At 30.6% G+C, this 18,723-nt stretch overlaps 1 protein-coding gene across 1 annotated transcript in view; it reads right to left on the minus strand.

The window, feature by feature from the left end:
- Positions 1–3,108, minus strand: part of LOC145325075 (NADPH oxidase 5-like) — a 38,217-nt gene extending 35,109 nt beyond the window's left edge. Inside the window, exons 1-2 of the mRNA XM_080167909.1 lie at positions 3,021–3,108; positions 45–103 (exon numbers count right to left, since the gene is read on the minus strand). Coding sequence (XP_080024035.1) covers positions 45–103; positions 3,021–3,072 — 111 coding nt within the window. The 5' untranslated portion in view covers positions 3,073–3,108. The remainder of the gene's footprint in view (positions 1–44; positions 104–3,020) is intronic.
- Positions 3,109–18,723: the final 15,615 nt, after the last annotated feature.

Below are 18,723 nucleotides of genomic sequence, written 5' to 3' on the forward strand. Positions count from 1 at the left end.
AGATCAGTTTCACCACTAACAATAATAATTGAAATAGAAAATACCTCTAGTTCTAGTTTTGATTGTCTCTTCTTCATCCGCCAATGATGTTCAGGTGGCTTAGCTAAAAATAAAAAATACTTTCATTTGTCCTAAAATTTAGTTAACTTTTGGATCTGATGCAGTTCACGGTTCTTGGGATCGAATATCTCTAAAAATCTATGAACTTTAAAGGCTGCTATTTGCTTAAAGGCTGAACGTACATGTTTCATCGTTATAAGCGGCATACGAAGGCCTACAAATAATCTGATCTGAGTTGGATCTTTAAATCATTTTAGTGGGGAGGCAGATCGGGGTGAGCCGAATTTCAGCCAATCACAGCGCGGCGTTTCATAAAATGCTGTGCGCTCATTGGTGGAAAGTTGGCTCACCCAGATCTGACTCACCACTAAAATGATTTAAAGATCCAGCTCTGGAATAGCCAAGATCCTATGATGCACAGGGAAAACTTGACTTAAGAATGCCAATTCTAGATTATTTGTAGGTCTTCTTATGTCAGTTAAAATATTGTGCAGACAAGATTTATTGGCTGCTTTATTTTCTTAGATAACCGATCACAGGAACATTTTACAGTGAACTGCACCTGATCCTATTATGATACCCTTGTAGTTTACACCTAAATGACAAATTGTGAACTATACACAACACATTGTGTAAATTCACTGTGTAATACCTGGGTCTTCCGCTGACTTTTTACGTAGCCATGTAACCGTTTTCCTTTTTAGTGACATTTTACGACGATATAATTCTTCACAAAAAAACACATTAATTAATAATAAAGATTCTCTTTTAGATAATATTGTTGATAAGTTAGTCATTATATTATTAATTAGCGGTTATACCCTCCTAGAGGCCTCTAGTGGCACTTGAGGTTTTAAGGGGTTAGTGAGGGGAGATATACTGTAAAGGAGAAGCATATCGGCTCAGCGGTTTGTGAGATCCTTACACACAGTTAGACATCCTGTTACTTTTGAATTATGATTATGAAATAGCTTATCAAATACTAAAAATGTTTTTCACTTCATAATTTTGTCTTTTATCTTAAACTTTTTTCTTAAACTTAATTATTAAATTTGTGTTGCTAATGTGATATTATGAACATAATTGTTCTTGTTTTTAACTGCACATGACAAATTAAACTATGTGACTGAGGTCAGTTATGTAAATTCTACGAGATCTCGTAAAATCATGATAAAAGGGCACTCATTTATCTGAATTTTTCTGAGTGTGGCTTTTATTGAAAGGGGAGATCTAACACCATGTTCGCTAATAAAGTAAAAATTGTAGCGGGCTAAAATAACGATTACCCCCTTCCACAACTTTTACCCTATTCTCTTCCCTCATACTGGAGGAACTAACTAACCAAGGAACGAGTTCCATATTAGCAAGCTTTATTGACCACATTTTCCCCTTGTCTTGATATCTACGTATATTCTACACCCATTACCCTAGAAAATGTACTATAAAAAGTTTTGTATCAATGCAAAGCTTCTCTGACAAGTTTACAAGACATACATACTTAGTGAAGCACAAAAAAACATGTATTGACAAACGGACAAAATAAGTTATAGAGCTGGTGTTTAGTGGCTATAAAATTAAATGAGGATGAGGAAAGGGATTACAGAATAACACCAAAACATGAATTATTTATTTACATATACAAATGTATATTGTAGGATGACTGACGGACTGATGAACAAAGTAAGTTGTATAATGGATGCTTTAAGGTGGGAAAAAAATAGTAATCTATCCTGAATAGCAGCCGATAAAACTATATATCCCCCAAGGCATTACGAACGGACAGACAGATAAAGTGAATTATAGAACAGTTTATCTAATAAAAAGTTATGAATAATAAAAATTTGCAGGTTCATAAATCAATGGAAAAATATCATTTAGTTCCAAGCAATAACCATCTATCAATTTTTAAAGAAAAAGTGACTTTTAGACCATAGGCGTCCAAGGGGGGGGGGGGTAATGGGGCGATTACCCCCCCCCCCCAAACGAATTTGGGGGTGCAGTAGGCACCCCAAAAATTTTTTTCATTTTACCCCCCCCCCCCCCATTTAAAATTTACCCCTACCCTGGGGGTGCCGTAGGCACCCCAGACCATTTAGGAGGGGGTATTTACCCCCCCCAAACAATTTTGGGGGGGTAAATACCCCCCCCAAAATAGAAAATCTCTAACAAAAAAAATTTTTGCGCGCTTCGCGCACATTTCTAATACTAAATTTTTGATAAAATTTAAATTACCCCCCCCAAAAATTTTACCCCGGGGGTAAATTTTGGGGGGGGTAAACAAATTTTACCCCTGCCAACAGATTTCAGGGGGGGTAATTACCCCCCCCAAGCAAATTTTACCCCCGGGGTAAAAATTTTGGGGGGGGTAAAAAAAATTTGCGGCGCGCTTCGCGCGCCATTTTACCCCCCCCCAAAACCGAATTACCCCCCCCTTAAAAAAATTTTACCCCCCCCAAAATAAAAAGATTGGACGCCCCTGTTTTAGACAGCTATTTAAGGAATAATTATTAAAATGTAAAGACAAAATTCAGAGTATACCTTTTGTTGAAGTTTTTAGATATCATATTACTTTTTAAACAAACGCATATAATTACTGGTTATACACTTTTATTTAAATTTATAATTATCTTTCTATCAATAAGAATTGATTTTTAACAGGAACACGAAACCATGTCTATGATAAATAATTATAGCTCAAAAATCTTTTTCAGTCCACTTCATTTATTTTTTTCTACATACATACATTCTGAACGTTTACTTCTTAAAACAAGATTTTCCCCGAGTTTACCAAATAAATAAATTTCAATTTTATCTAATTGCTGAATCACGGCCCCTTGATCAAAACAAAAAAATAAAAATTACAATTTAATTAAAAGCATATGTTCTATTAGATTAAAAAATCATCGACATTTATCAGATATAGAGAAGCTTTGCTACCTTAGCAAAAATTATAATATTACCTTTTAAATTGTTTTGAATCTGAGTTTCATCTGTAAAGCCTTCATTGTCCATTTTATCTTTAAAATAAATCTAACAGTTTAAGATGTAGATTGTTTAACTAACTAATTGTCTATCGAGTAAGATCTTCCTACATTTGAGTTCTTATAAACAGGAAAACGCAGGATTTAATCCATTTAAGCTTAAAGGTGGGTATTATGGGTATCTGAACATACTAATAGTGTTCGCCCCTAGCATCTAGGGATTTTGTATTCGAATGGATAGGGAATGATCGGAGAGAAGAAAATAGGTTATGATAATTCTAGTATCTACATAAAAAATAAAAGAGCCTATAATCACACTGGAACATATGTGAAACTTCCCTAAAATGGAGAACTCAATCGGTTCAGTGTTAAAAGATATCTTAAGACACAGACAAAAAACTTTACTACTTTTTATAATAGGATTGATTATATATTACAAAATATCTTAGTGGAGAAGAGGCTAGTAAAATTAAAACTTACAACTAACATTGATTATCAATAAATATGAACTGATATTTAATACTTTAAAGTAGCCTATATATTATATATCAATAATTACAATCACATCATAATGAGAAAAAACACAGCAAACTTATACACAGAGTTTAGTGTATTTTAGAGGGAAATTAATTTTTCCATTGATAAAGAACTGGTTGTAAAAATCCCTTTTTGATGGTTTAAAAAGTAAACAGGAGATTAAAAAATAACAAATTATACCAATGACACTTCAAATTTTTAAAACAACATTTAGGGTGATTCTAAAATCTGCATCTTAAAAATGCAAACACAGAATCTTTATATATTTAATTTTTACTGGTTCGTTAATTAGGTTGAGTGTTCTAATTTTATATATTTAATTTTTACTGGTTCGTTAATTAGGTTGAGTGTTCAAATGTTTAAACCACTGATTGTAATCGAAGAAGGGGTAATTTAGTGTACATCAAATTATCGGCCATTGTCTTATCCCTTTAGATCACTGAAAAATAGGTCGTCTAATCAAATATTTGGGTGTCTGCAAAAGATAAAATAGATTAATATTGTACATTTCTTTGAAAGCTTTAAAAAATATGTCATTGCTTAGATACTATCTGAATTTTGTTAGATAGATTTCACAATCATACCAAGAATTTGCGACTTAAAATTTTAGTTGCAAAGCTACTCTATTTTTTTGGCGGTCAGCTAATCTGTAATGCCCTTATTAAGTTTTGTAGTGTTATTAGATCATTATATGAAAAGTGTGTTAGTGTTATATGTATGTAGCTCATAGGATTCAAATCATTATATGAAAGTAAAAGCTTGTAAAGGATTCGTTGACCACTGAAACGATATGATTCTCCTTTACAATGAAGTTTCTCAAAGGCCCTTGAAAGATGTATATGGGGGAGGGTAATACCAACCTTCTAAGAGAAATCTCACATAGAAAAAATCCTCCCCCAAGAATTTTTTTCTTCTTTTTAAAACTAAAATTAAGTATTGGAGGTGGGATCTCTCCCCCTCCCCCCACCCACAGGTATCCCTAGGGGCGACATGTTGATAATATATCTGCCATTATAAAATTCGACATATTCAAAATAATGTATCCAGGCCTAGAAGAAGATTGTAAACTTTTTTGTCACCCTTAAAAAAATAACTATTCATTTGAAATAAATATAGTAGATTAATGTGAACTTTTAAAGAGTTAATAGTATACTGACTTAAAAGTCAAAGGGGATTTTTAAATCCATCTAAAAACAGTGTTTATCAAAAACAGCCAAAAGATAATTATAACTTCCCTCTCCTTCTTATATCAAAACCTATTAAAGCTAAAGGTCTAAATAATAAACAATATTTCTATTAATACAAATAATAAACTTTCAATTTTCTATCTTATTAATTCGATAAAAAAAGAACTGGATCATGGAAAGAAAGCAAAGTAGCGGGTTTTGTCGTATTTTCACACAAACTTTTTATAAGTTATTTTAGGTTAGGTTAGAAATAGGCCCCGCATGGTTCGATCCCCCAGCAGAAGCTAGAAATAGGAGAAAAGCTACTGTGAAAATACGACGAAACCCGCTACTTCGTTTTCTTTCCTTGATCCGATAAACTAATTTTCTTTGCTGTGTTCTTAGTTCACCAATAAAAGCAAGATGACTTAGATATTTTCTAATTCTAAGTGGAGTGTTGAAAACAAGGTTTAAAAAAACCTGAAGAAAAATAAAGTATGGGTGGTTAAAAGCAACAAAATAAAGTACACTTTACACATAGAATAGTATGGACCTTAATAGCGTAGCAATCCTTATACTAAAGTAACAGGATGTTTGTCTGTGTTTCTGTCTGTGTGTACCGAAGGATCTCGCTAACCGCTAAACCGATCGGGTTCTCCTTAACAGGGTAGATTCTCATATGTCCTGGGAAGGTTTTTAACTATTTTGGGGGAGGGTACTACCACCCTCCCAAAAGAAATGACAAAAAAATTGAAAATTTTGTTAAAATCTGGGAGACTTTAGCGTCAAATAAGGTGGTATCGTACATAAAAAATTAACTTTAACAAACAAAAACATTAAAAGTGCCACTAGAGGCCTCTAGGGGCGTAGCCGCTAGTTTTATATAAAGAGAATAGAGAAAAAATATAAACTTATTCTTCTACACAATGTATTGACAGCATATTCTATTGCGTAAAGTAGTAGTAAAGTTTTTTTAAGATCTCAAAAACTACTGAACCGATGGGGTTTTCTATTCTACGTAAGCTTCATATAGGTCCTGTGGTGGTTTAAAGAATTTGTTTTCAAGGGGAAGAGTTTGATTGATTTAGGCAATTTTACTAGCCTTTATCTGCATCTTTGAATACAAGTCCCTAGATGCTAGGGGCGTATCCGCTAGTTGTTTAAAACATGCCATACGAATGAGAATGATTTGTTTAGTAGCTTTGCTTCAAAAAATACCCTAACTGAAAAAAAACCTAAGCATAATAAATTGTCCTTAAGTTTGGCCACAAAAAGTACGGTATTCAAAGCATTTTAAGAAAGATGTATTACAAAATAAATTCTACAGTTTTCTGAGCCCTAATCCAAAGAAATTTTAGACCACCAGGCACTAATGTTCTTAGAAAATTTCTTACAGTTTCCCCCGAAAAAAATAATTCTTGTTTTAATTTAAGCAATAAGAGGTTAAGCGTGTTCAAAAGCACCAAAATGCTTAGTTCCAAATTAATATTTAGAAGTTTAGTTTCTATCTTTGAAATGGATGGGTAATTAGCTCTTCTAAGTTATTGACCCTTAGATAAAACCCTAACAAGGATGAACACATTCAATACAAAGGTAAAAATATAAACCTAATAAGAAAACACCAATAATATAGTTAGACTAATTAAAACCATTCAGATAATTAACAGAAGCAATTACCAGATTGTCTTTGAAGCAATTGAATAATCTTTTGACATCGAAGTTATATTCCGATGTCTGATTCTAAGTAAACTAAATTTTTGTTATTTTCATAAATACTAGCGGATATGCCCCTAGTAGCCTCTAGGAGCCTTTAGGGAAAGAAGGGGAAAGTTCACACCCCCATTTTCAATTATTTTTAAAAAACTTTTGGGAGGGTGCATCTTTTGGGAGAGTTGTTATATCATCCCCAAAATTAAAAGTTAAAAACCTTCCCTGGACCTAAAAAAAGCTACTTTAGATAATAGGATTAAGAGCTGTTTCACCTAATGTGTGACTTTTTAAACTTGGCTTTTACAAACTTTTTTAACCTCAAATCTGAATAGTATTAGATCTTTTAACAGGTATGAAGCAAAGTATTAAAAGAGAGCATGATCTCCCACAAAATATAAATTTTAAAAGGAATGTGTACAGTATTTTTAACTCAAATCAAATGACTTTTACAAATTGAGGATCTTATACCTTTTCAAATTTATCAAGTGGTTTATTCAATAGCCTTTGGAATAATTTGGTTTTGAGGGGTAAATGTAATTTTTTGGAGACGATAATTCTTAAATGAGATATTCACCTATGTAAGTATGACCTTAAGCAATATCCAGTAATTAAGCAGTTTTTAAATAAATTTACTTACAATTTTCTTCTGACTTTTATACCTTTATATTCAGATTATTCAGTTCTGGCACCTTACAAGTCTTAATGTTTTTTTTATACTGTTTCAGAGCTTCGCTTTAATGGATGTTGTCAACCTTGTAAAATTTTATTGAAAAAGTCTTCCAAAAAATTCACCATTGCATGGCGAAGATCTTTACAGAAGAGGCTACATGAACTAGTTACTAGGGTGGAAAAAGAATCTGGTCCAATAAAAATCTACTTTAGAAATTAATCATTCTTTAATCTCTAATTTGAAGATGTCTTTTTTTAAAGACTTGTTATTATAACTTTTTAATCCGACTTTTAACAAAACACAAGTGAACAGAAAACATAGAAAATGAGGAATAGATTTTAAATGACAGCTTTTTAGTAGCGAAGATTAGATTCTATATAAACATTACATTATACCTGACATTACACTTATAGCTTTGACCCTATGTAAGGAAACTCTAGTAGCATGCATTTTAATAGCGGTATACAACTCTTCTGAAAGAAGGAATAAGTCAGTCAGTCAGGCAGAGAATTATTGAGGGAAGATGATACTTATAGAGTAGCTCCTAAAAAGAAAAGAATTACACACAAGTTTTCTTTACGAGAGCCAGCTCAAAGCTTCAGTCTGCTTGTGTATGTTTGTTAAATGACAATTTTTCTTACTATTTAACTTTATTTTCCTTGTTTCAATTAGGGTATGTACGTCTGGTTTTTGTTTTGTTTAGAACTAGAATTAATCTTATATTTCAAATGACATTTTATTTCAATTAACCAATTTAAAGAAATTAGTGTTTCGGTACAAAGCTTCTCAGAATGGTTTGTCTTAATGGGCTATATTACAAAACAAGGCCAACAAATCTAGAAGTGATCGTATTATTTTCATTTTACTATCCACAGAAAGCGGTCTATAATATGATAATAAAAAAATATTACGAACATAGATTATAGATTTTCTACCTATTATAATCTTTGGAAAATCTGTATGTTTTCTAGAGGCAACCTATCATTAAACTTCTCAACAAAAACAGAACAAAAAATGTACTTTTTTTGGTTCTAGTCGGTTATACTGTCGTTCAAAAATTTACTTTTATTATGAAAGCAGTAGTGGTATACTAAAACTATGTACTAAGGGAAGCTTCTGTGAAAAGTGAGTTTAAAATCATTTTATCTTTCTTTTTTTCAATTCATTTCTAAATTCATAAAAAAAATACCTATTGACATTTAATGGATGTACTAATCAATTTAATCAATTTCTAATGCTGTGCTGTTCATAAATATGATATTCCTTGCTTTAATTATGATCTGTACTTATTTAATGTGCAAATGGATATATTAATATTTGGATGTCACATCAGATTTTCTTGTTCTTTAATAAAGTGAAACACCGGCTAAAAAACCTATTTTACTACTTTACCCATCCACTCTCCTCCTACTGAATGCATGAACTGACCAATAAAAGAGTTCCATATTAGCAACCTAAATTGACGACAATTTTCTTTTAAAGTTAAAAATCATTATAAATCAAGGCATGTTAATGACAACTATAAAGATTTATGTAATCTTTACATTTATTTATGAATTTCACTCCATAAAAAACTCTAATTGTTTTTATTAATGTTTTTAAATTTCTTTACTTAGAAAAAATTAATTTTGTATAATACAAAGCATAATTGGATATTTTGCTTGAATATTGTCATTTTCTTTCTAAAGAGAAATTTTTATAAAACAATCACTAAATATGAAATCTTTTTACAATGATAAATAAATCTCACTTTTTACTAAAATTGAAGAAACTAACATTGTAAAAATCACTATGCTAGGGTTAAAGATCACTTTTAAAGTGCAAAGGTGAAATTCAACTTAAAGTTTGGGTTTCCCCCTTACACTCACTACCTATAACTATCTTTCTATCTGTCTGTCTGAATTCTTTCACTGTCAAAAACCGCACCTTGCTAACATCGGTGTTTCTCAAATTCCTCAAGTTCTGTAAATAGCACACATTTCTGAATTTGAAAAAAGAAGACTTTAACGAGGAAATAAATTATAGGAATTATGAATAAATTCTAAAATTTATACTTTCATACAACGTCATGAATTGCTTCATGTAAAATGAAGTTATTTTTGCGTATTTTAAATAACACAAGCAGAAGAGTAAATTATGATAATTGCGGTTTATGTAAAACAGACAAATTCGCAAAATTAAATTAGACAATATTACAATTTTGATTTTTACACAATCTAAATAAAAGTTTATTTGTATTTTTAACTTCTTTAATGTTGATAACAATTAATAAACTTTCTTGGAAACATTAATATTTTTTCACCAATTGAAAAGAAGGCTGAAAAATTTAACAACGACATGAAATTATTTTTTGATGTTATTAAAAAATAACCAAATTATCTTTTGTACTTTCACACGGTGCACATACTAAATGACCAACATTTTTGAGGATCTTTAACAAGATATTTTAAGCAAAATCTTAACAAAACACAAACTTGTGTTTGTAATTCTTAATTGACATAAAAAGATTTTTCTGCAATGATATTATGTACAAAATTGTAGCGCCAAATATTGATCATTGAGCATATATCATTAAGTTGCATCACACAGCAAAAATGATAAATAAAAATGAATATATTATTATTTGGATCTTACACCAGATTTCTCTCATAAAGTAAAGCAGTGGGCTAAAATAACGATTCCCCACTTCCACCTTCTTTATCCCATCCCCTTTCCTTCTGAAGAACAAAGTGACCAATAAACGAGTTCCATTTTAGCATGCTAAATTGACGAAAATTGTTCCCCTGTCATAGAATCTACATCCATTTAAATAGACATTTATTTATCTAAAAATTTTAATAGTAGACAATAACATCACAACATTTATGAGCATTTAATATAGATAAAAGCAAAACAAGCATGACAACTTAATAGTGAAGCACTGAAATTAAACGATAGAACAAACGAACATGAACATACTTACATTTTGGGACTTGATTATATAAATGCTTTGCTAAAAATATTTTATCTTGTTACCTAGGAATCATTGTTCCAAAAATAAGATGAAAATTATAATCATATCATACAAAAAATGTTGTCAAAATGTATGTTTCAAATCAACAAGTTCTTTTTGTTAACGATTACAGAGGTGCTCCATTTTTTAAATTGTAAAGTTTGAAATCCATAGGACAATTCTAACATGCCTAAATTAACGAAAAGATTTAGCTGTGACGGACAAACGGACGTACAGACTCTAATTATAGAAAAGCTTCGTTGTTAAAAACAATCGCACATGCAAACGGGTTGATTGCACCACTTATAATACTTAGAAGAAAAGAAAATGTGATCCTTGTTTTCAATGTAACCAAACTTCTCATAATCTTTTTCACTGTAAATATTTGCATAGACTAACGAGGTATGCAAATCTTACCAGACTGACGAGAAGTATAGATAATCTCCCACTCTAGTTTTTTCCCTTAATTTAGTCACGTAACAGCCCTATCGATTTCAAACTTTGTATGATGATTCCTGTAGCAATTAGATACAATTTTGTATTATTATTTTAAGTATGTTCTTAAATAGAATTCTTTATTTATGAAAGTTTATGTAACTTTTGTTTTGTTTTTAAACGAACATTCTGTCTTAGTTTTCTACCGTTTGATTTTAAAACTTTGCTTTTATGGATGTTGTCATCTTTGTTTTTAATATAACCAAAGATGTATCAATCTTTATCACTGGACTGTAAAATTTTGCATGGTCTACCAGGGTATGCAAATCTTACCAGACTGATGAGATGTATAGATAACCTGCCGCCCTATGCAACCATCTTCGTACGCTAAATTTTTAAAGCGAAGCTTTTCTAAAATTAGGGCCGGTCCGTCAGTTAGCTCTAATCACCAATTTAGGCATGTTAAAATTATCCTATCGATTTTAAAACTTTGCATAAGGATTCTTAAAATAATTAGGGAAGTTTCAGATAGCGTTGCTACTCTATAATTGCAACAAAAAAATCCGTACGTCCCTTTGAAACATACTGATTTTTATTTTTTTTTGTATCACATTTACTTATTCATATGAATTTTGGAACAGATTGATGATTTTGCAGAGTATTTTAAGCAAAGCATCTATATAATCAAGTCCTAAAAATGTAAGTTTGTTCTTAAACTTTAACCTGTAATTGCGTTATTTTTGCTGTAAATTTATATACAAACTTATAGAATAATATTCTTCTTATTAAGTTATGACAATCTACAAAAACAATGTTTGTTGCCCTTATTATGATTTCATGGATATTGTCATCCTTGTTGGTATATAAACTTGTATGAAAAGGGGAATCACAGAAATTTTAATATGGGGTTGAAGGAAGACAAGCCACTCCCCACATTCCCATTACAAACAAACTTTCTCCATTTTACCAATTTTTGATTGGCGGTTCATTCACCCATAAAAATCGGCACCTTTCTGCATCTAATCTGTTGAAACCTCTCACCCCCCCCCCCCCCCACTCCCTAATATCTCAGCTCCTGTAATTGCCATGAAGCATCAAATAAATTGCAAAAGTCCCCATCAAGATCTCACTAATTGTTTCGGGGAAGGGGGAGGTAGGGTTGGGGGATGGGTATGTGTAATCCAATAGGGGAAAAAGAGATAATTCCGATAAAACCAATTAAGCTAATCTTACCAAAGTAATAAACAAACAAAAGAAAAACTAACCCCTTCCACCTGCAGAGTTTTAAGACAAAGACCAAAGTGTGTTAAAAATCACTCGTGTGACGTCATAAAAATGGTGGATTATCCATCTCTTATTTAAAAGTTTTCTTTCCCACTTCTCCTCTCATCTCCCTTATTTTTATGACGTCACATGGGTGATTTTTCACACACTTTGGTCTTTGTCGAGTTTTAACCACGCTTCATATATTATTTCAAACATGTTCCGCTTCATAGATTGACGAACTTAGAAATTTTTTTATTTTACCAGAGCGGTTGCGCCCCTAGAGGCCTCAAGGTGGACTTCAATGGTGGTATCTACTCCCCGCCCCACTTTCAATTTATGTATTAAAGACAAAAAATTAAAAAAAAATTTGAGCAGAGATTATTTTTTTGGGATACTGGGGTTCCCTTCCTCCCAAAACAGTTATGAAACCAATGTGAAATTACTCTGTAAAGGATAATTATATCGCTTCAGTGGTTAGCAAGATCCTTCGGTACAGACAGACAGATAGACACAGATTCTGTTACTTTTATATTTTAACATAGATAGATGTTTCACTTTAAAGGTCAGTTGATTTATTGTGTTTTGGGATATACCGTAAAACTGACATTATTTCTATATTTATCTTAAATTTAAATAGTAAACAAGTATGACAACATCCATAAGTAGCGAAGCACAAATATTATGGATGGATATCCGGAAAAATGAACTTTATTGCAGTTTCATAAAAAAAAACATTAAACTAAAAAATCACGAAACTTTATAAGATTTATAACGTGAAAATCTAGGAATCGATCTAGCACCTCAACAAATTAGAAAATCTTAATGAAACTTTGTGGGGATATATAAATTGTGAACTATTTAAGTCTAAAACCATATCAAGACTTACATTTTTAAAAATAGCCTAAAACTATCACATAACCTTTGAGATACCTCACTAAAATGGAAAACTCTAGTTTATTGGTTGTGGAAATCTTAAGCTACAATAAAAAATACCTTACTACCTTATATCATACTTGCGGTTGGCCTCAAGAGGCTTCTAGGGTTCTTAAATCCTAAATTTTTTTGTTGGGAGGAGGAGTGTTTTTTTATTTAAGGGCGATTACTCTTGGAAGGATAGTGGCACCCTCCCCCAAAATAGTTTTAAACCTTCCCAGGGCCTAAGCTGCACTGTAAAGAAGAACCATATAGGTTCAGTGGTTAGCGAGATCCTTCGGTACACATAGACAAAGAACTTTTACTTTATTATAAGGAATCTATTAAATTTTCCTCTTTGAATTTCAATTGTCCATTCTATGTTCGTTATGAATTATGGAAGAGCTAATTAACTTATTAAGTAGCTTTCCTCGAAAAAGAACTATAAGAATAGATAAGATGTATATGCTGTCATACGGTTGCTTAATAAAACAAACAAAAATTGAACATTTTTCGACCTTTGAAATGTACGTGAAACTTATTGAGAATATTACGTATAAATGTTCTAAGCTTGGATTGAATTTGGGTTTGCTGGATTTTGTGTCCAGTAAGTTATCAAAAACGGCTTGACCTTTGGTTTGATATTGCTTTATTTTTCGCAAGCGTAGCTGTTATATAAATGTAGTTCGTCACATTTACTTATTGGACGTTTTAGAACAAAATAATGTGATTTTTTCAATAAAAAAAAACATTTTTGCTTCTCAGACATACTGAAAAAAAGTTTATTATCTCATAAAAGAAACAGTATTCCACGAAAATCAGAGCTAATCTATCATTAATAATGGCTATTTTAATTCACCATCTAAAATTTCACTTAAAATTCATAAATCACTAGCAAAAGCTAAAACCTAACTAACCTTATAAATAATTCTGTACAAATTCCCTTATGAGGCAATGAAAATTTATAGGGATAGGTGAATGGAAGATAATTTGAAAAAAAACATAAAAATTTTTTTTGGTGTCCGTTCGTATGTTCGTCAAACAATAACTTTTAAGTTACAATGTACAGCACTCATTTAATATTTTTATGATTTTTCTTACCATTTTGTTATGGTGATTCCTATACAAATTAGACAAATATTTAAATATTATCTTCCATCACCTTATCCATATATCCTTGAACAAAACAAAATAAATTAATATATCATATACTTACTAGTAATGAATAAATTTATCTATTTATGGGCAAATTCAATGTTAAACTCAGATATTTATAGGGATAAGACAATGGAGATAAATTGTTGTACCTTCCCAATGATGATAAATAAAATTACCCATACTGTAAAAAATTATGGCGGAAACGTTTGGATACTCAACTTAATTAACCAACAATAGAAAAGATCATACAACTTAGGATACCAGTATAATTAACATTTCAATGTCCTCTCCCTCCCTGGTGTCAGTCAACCAGGGAATCAAGGGACAGTTTCTGTATATTTAATTTACAACCTTTATTTCCCCCTTTTTACCAAAATGTTATGATGGAGTGAAGTCCATGTCAAATGTTCCTGGTAACGATTATATTCACAAATGTTCTTTTTGTGCATCATTGGATCTTGGCTATAGGCCTTCTTATGCCTCTTAACACGGTGTTCGGGCATGACATGTACGTTTAGCCGTTTGGTAGCAAGCAGTCTTTATACATTTTTCAAAGATTTTTGGAGATCATCAATTGAACTGCACTAAATCAAAATGTTACACTCAATTCATTTGTAATCTTTATTGTCCTATCTATTAATCCGTGGCTTCTAATTAACTTTCTTTCAAGATATTATTAAAATGTTAAACAACGAACGCACACTCATTGAACTTATTTGCTTATTCTTTTGGCGATATTGTTATAATATTTAAACCAAACTAAGGTGTAAAATATTAGCACTTTCTAATCATAGATAATTTCTATGTGTATTAAAAAAAGGTGTATCAACTTTTTCACTTTTTATTTAAGATAGCTAGCCGGCTCTTTTAGTAAGTAGTAGATGTAAAATTTTTCATAGAATTCAGATATGCAATCGTTTTTTTTTGTAGACCTCTTCTTTTTTAGATAATTTAAGTTTTAAAAAAAAATAATTAAGTCGGTTTTAAGGTACTAAAACGCAACAAAATAAAAGAAGAAAATGGCCAGTATGAACAAAAATAGTAAGATCTTTAATTTGACACCTTACTTTTAAAATTCTGTTGAGTAATTATTGAAAAAATCTATTTTTTTAATCTCGGTTTAATAAAAACTTTAAACCTAAATATTTTATCAAACAGACATAAAAAATATGGGTTCATATATACCTTTAGAATCAGAAAAATATTACGAATCCATTCTAAGCGAAATTGAAAAAGTTTTGAAAAATTGTAATAAAAAATAAAAAAAAAAAAAGGTTATTTTAAGAATTGTAACTACTAAACTAGCCAATCACAAATCCCGAAAATTGACGAATCGCGAAGCTTAACCTATAAAGTTAACCAATAGAATTACCAAAAAAAAAGGAGAACGTTCATACAATATATACAATAGATACTACAATAAATATAGTGATATTACAGAACATGTAAAGAATGAAAAATTATGAACAAATATGCATCAGTCTGTTTATAAACTTCAAAACAATGCAGTTAAAAATACATTATTGTTTCTTGTGTTTAAAAAATATCTGCTACATTGCATTGTCTTTTGTTTAGGTTTTGTTCAGGTTTTATTCAAGCTAACCCTTTAAAGCCGAAAATTATAATTCTTAAAATAAACTTTTTTATTTTAGTTTAATAAAAGTTTTTCAATTTTGCTTAGACTGGATTCGTATTATTTTTCTCATTCTAAAAGTATATATGAACACATACTTTTTATGCCTGTGAGAGGATATTTTTAATTTCAAAGTTTTGATTAATCCGAGGTTAACAAAATAGATTTTTTCAATAATTACTTAACAGAATTTTAAAAGTAAGGTGTCAAATTAAAGATCTTACTATTTTTGTTCATACTGGCCATTTTCTTCTTTTATTTTGTTGCGTTTTAGTACCTTAAAACCGACTTAATTATTTTTTTTAAAACTTAAATTACTTAAAAAATAAGAGGTCTACAAAAAAACCGATTGCATATCTGAATTCTATGAAAAATTTTACATCTACTACTTACTAAAAGAGCCGGCTAGCTATCTTAAATAAAAAGTGAAAAAGTTGATACAACTTCTTTAGAAATATATTTATAAATAGCCTAAAACCTTCCTAGGATTAATAACAAATATGGCCTTTTAAAACTTTGAAAATTTCAATGGTGAATGCCGACTATATGGTATTAGATAAAAGTGGTTATGACTGACATATAATCGACAAATAGATATAATAATGATATTGTTGACAAGAAACAACTATATATATAAAACCTAATTGAATAATAGATTCGCTATCATCGTAAATCTGTACTGTGAATGTCAATATATCCAAAGTAAATATTTTATAATCAACAAGGATGACAAACAACTTTTTTCTTTTGAAACTAAATTTAAAATTGGGGGTGTCCCCCTACCCCACCTTAAGTGCCTCCAGATCTCTGAAAATTCTGGCTCAAATAGGGAAGCCTTATAAATGTATTGGAGAGGTTCAGGCTATTTTAATGGCCTATCCCAGCATCCCCTAGATGCTAGGGGCGAAGCAACTAGTTAAACATAAAAATACAACAAATTCTATGTTCATCTTCAAAACTTCAAGATTAAGTATATAATCATTTTTGGTAATAAGTGAGTTGTATAGTGCCTTTGCATCTAAAAAAAAGGTGTAAAACAAACATGTCAAAAATACGATAAAAACAAACATTTGAATTATGTTGCTTCCGTTTGAAAAGCTTATTTTGACGTCTCTAATAAAAGTTGGGACATAATATTTTATCCCTTTATGTATAAAAGTAATAGGATCTGTGCCTGTCTGTGTAAAAGCTGTTTACAGTGTAGCTTCTCATGGGTCCTTGGGAGGCTTATAACTATTTTGGGGAGAGAACCAATACCCATTCAAAAGGAATCTCCCCTAGAAAAAAGGCCCCAACCTCAAATTAAAAAAAATTGCCGTTTTGGGTGTTGGGATGTATATACACTTAACACCTCTCTTCCAAATAGCCTAAAACCTTCGCTGAAATAGGATTTAGGGAAATATTGCATTAGGTTTATTTATAAAATTTAAGCTTGTCTATAACTGGACTTGGTCCGGCCGCCTGTTATTTTTGGATATATTTAAACTAAACTTTTTAAAAATGTTTCATTAAAATTATTTTCCTATACACAAAATTTTGAAATGGTGATTACTTTGCCGATTAGGAATTAATTTACATACGTAACATATCTTTGATTACTCTCCAAAGTTTAGTATTCAGAACTTTAAGCCAATTTATGGAAAGAGCTCATAGTGCCTGTAAAAAATGACTTCATACTGGCCTACCATTGTTTTATTAAATTGTATACTGTCTATCATTGGTCATTTGTATTGTATAACGTAATTTTTTTGTAGTCACTATAAGCTGCTTAGTTAATTAAGAATAAATAATATTCTGCTTCTAAGAAGTTTGAAGCACTGTCGCTTTTTAAAAGTGAAGCTTTTCTATAGTGAGGGTCGGTCCGTGCTGCCTGTAGCGGTTAGCTCTTTCCGTTAATTGATACATGTTAGAATTATCCTATTTATTTTAAACTTTGCATGGTGATTCCTATAACAATTAGGTACGACTTAGAAAGCGTTGCAACTCGGTAAATCGGCAAAGAAAGTACGTGCGTCCATTTAAAACATGCTGATTTTTAACTTTCTTGACAACAACTTTTTGTATAATACAATTATCCTATTCGTCTGAAATTTGTAGTTCTGTTACTCTATAGTCCTGTCCTGTCATTAAATAGTAATCTGTATATTTGCAACAAATTTACTTTCCATTTTGTTTAGACATAACATTTATATTCTGCCTATTCAGTTCTGACACTCTACTAGTGTTATTGTTCGTTTTATGGATAGATTTCTTGATGCTAGTTTTTCTGTCTCATTATTTTTAGCTTCACTGTTATGGATGTTATCGTTCATATTTTTTTTCAAAAATAAACATCATATATATTTCAATTTAATTAGATTTAAAACATGCAATTATTTCAACTTTTATTCACTATATGTTTTTACATAAACGCCAAACCTCAATTTTTTTTAAATTGCAAAAAGGTAGCATTTGCCTTGAAGAATAAAATTACAAAATATATTTTATTAAGAAATTTGTCTTATTTTCATATAAATCCTACAATAAAAAGTTGATAATTTTCTTTTTTCAATTTTCCATATAATATTTTACATTGTAAGTTCACTATTATTTGTATGTTACTTATTTGAAGTCTGCGGTAAAACTAGAAATCTGACTAAAAATATTCTTATCAAATTTAGATTTTTAGCAAAAATTTGTAGGAAGGAAAGGAGGGGTGAAACCCATAGAATTAAAAGAGATAAAACAATGGCCGATAAATTGATGTAAATCTCAATGATGATAAACAAAATTACCCCTTCTGAAGTTTAAAATTAGTGGTTGAAACGTTTGGAAAATCAACTTAATGAACGCATCCCTTTTTTTTTTATCTGTCCACCAAATATCATTTTATATTTGGTTATACCTTATTCTTGACTTATTAGACATAATTTGTATAATTTTTTAAATGTCGTAGTCCCAATAGTAAAAGTAAAACATATCAAAAATAAATTAAAACCTTAGCAAAATAGCAATACTTATCACCTTTTTTTTTGGCAAAATAGACAGATGTCTGTCAGTCTGGTAGTCACCCAATTTAACCCCCCCGGCCCCCCTTGGACGTCCCTAGCTGAACCGACACGGGGGTTAAAATTCAATAACTAAAAAAAATCATCAAAACACAGAAAGATAAAAAAGGTTTATTTTAAAATGAAAATAAGCTCTCTAACATATTCAATATTAAT

Source organism: Acartia tonsa, chromosome 7 (genome assembly GCF_053477335.1).
Source record: "Acartia tonsa isolate MP-2025a chromosome 7, ASM5347733v1, whole genome shotgun sequence".
Classification (NCBI taxonomy): domain Eukaryota; kingdom Metazoa; phylum Arthropoda; class Copepoda; order Calanoida; family Acartiidae; genus Acartia; species Acartia tonsa.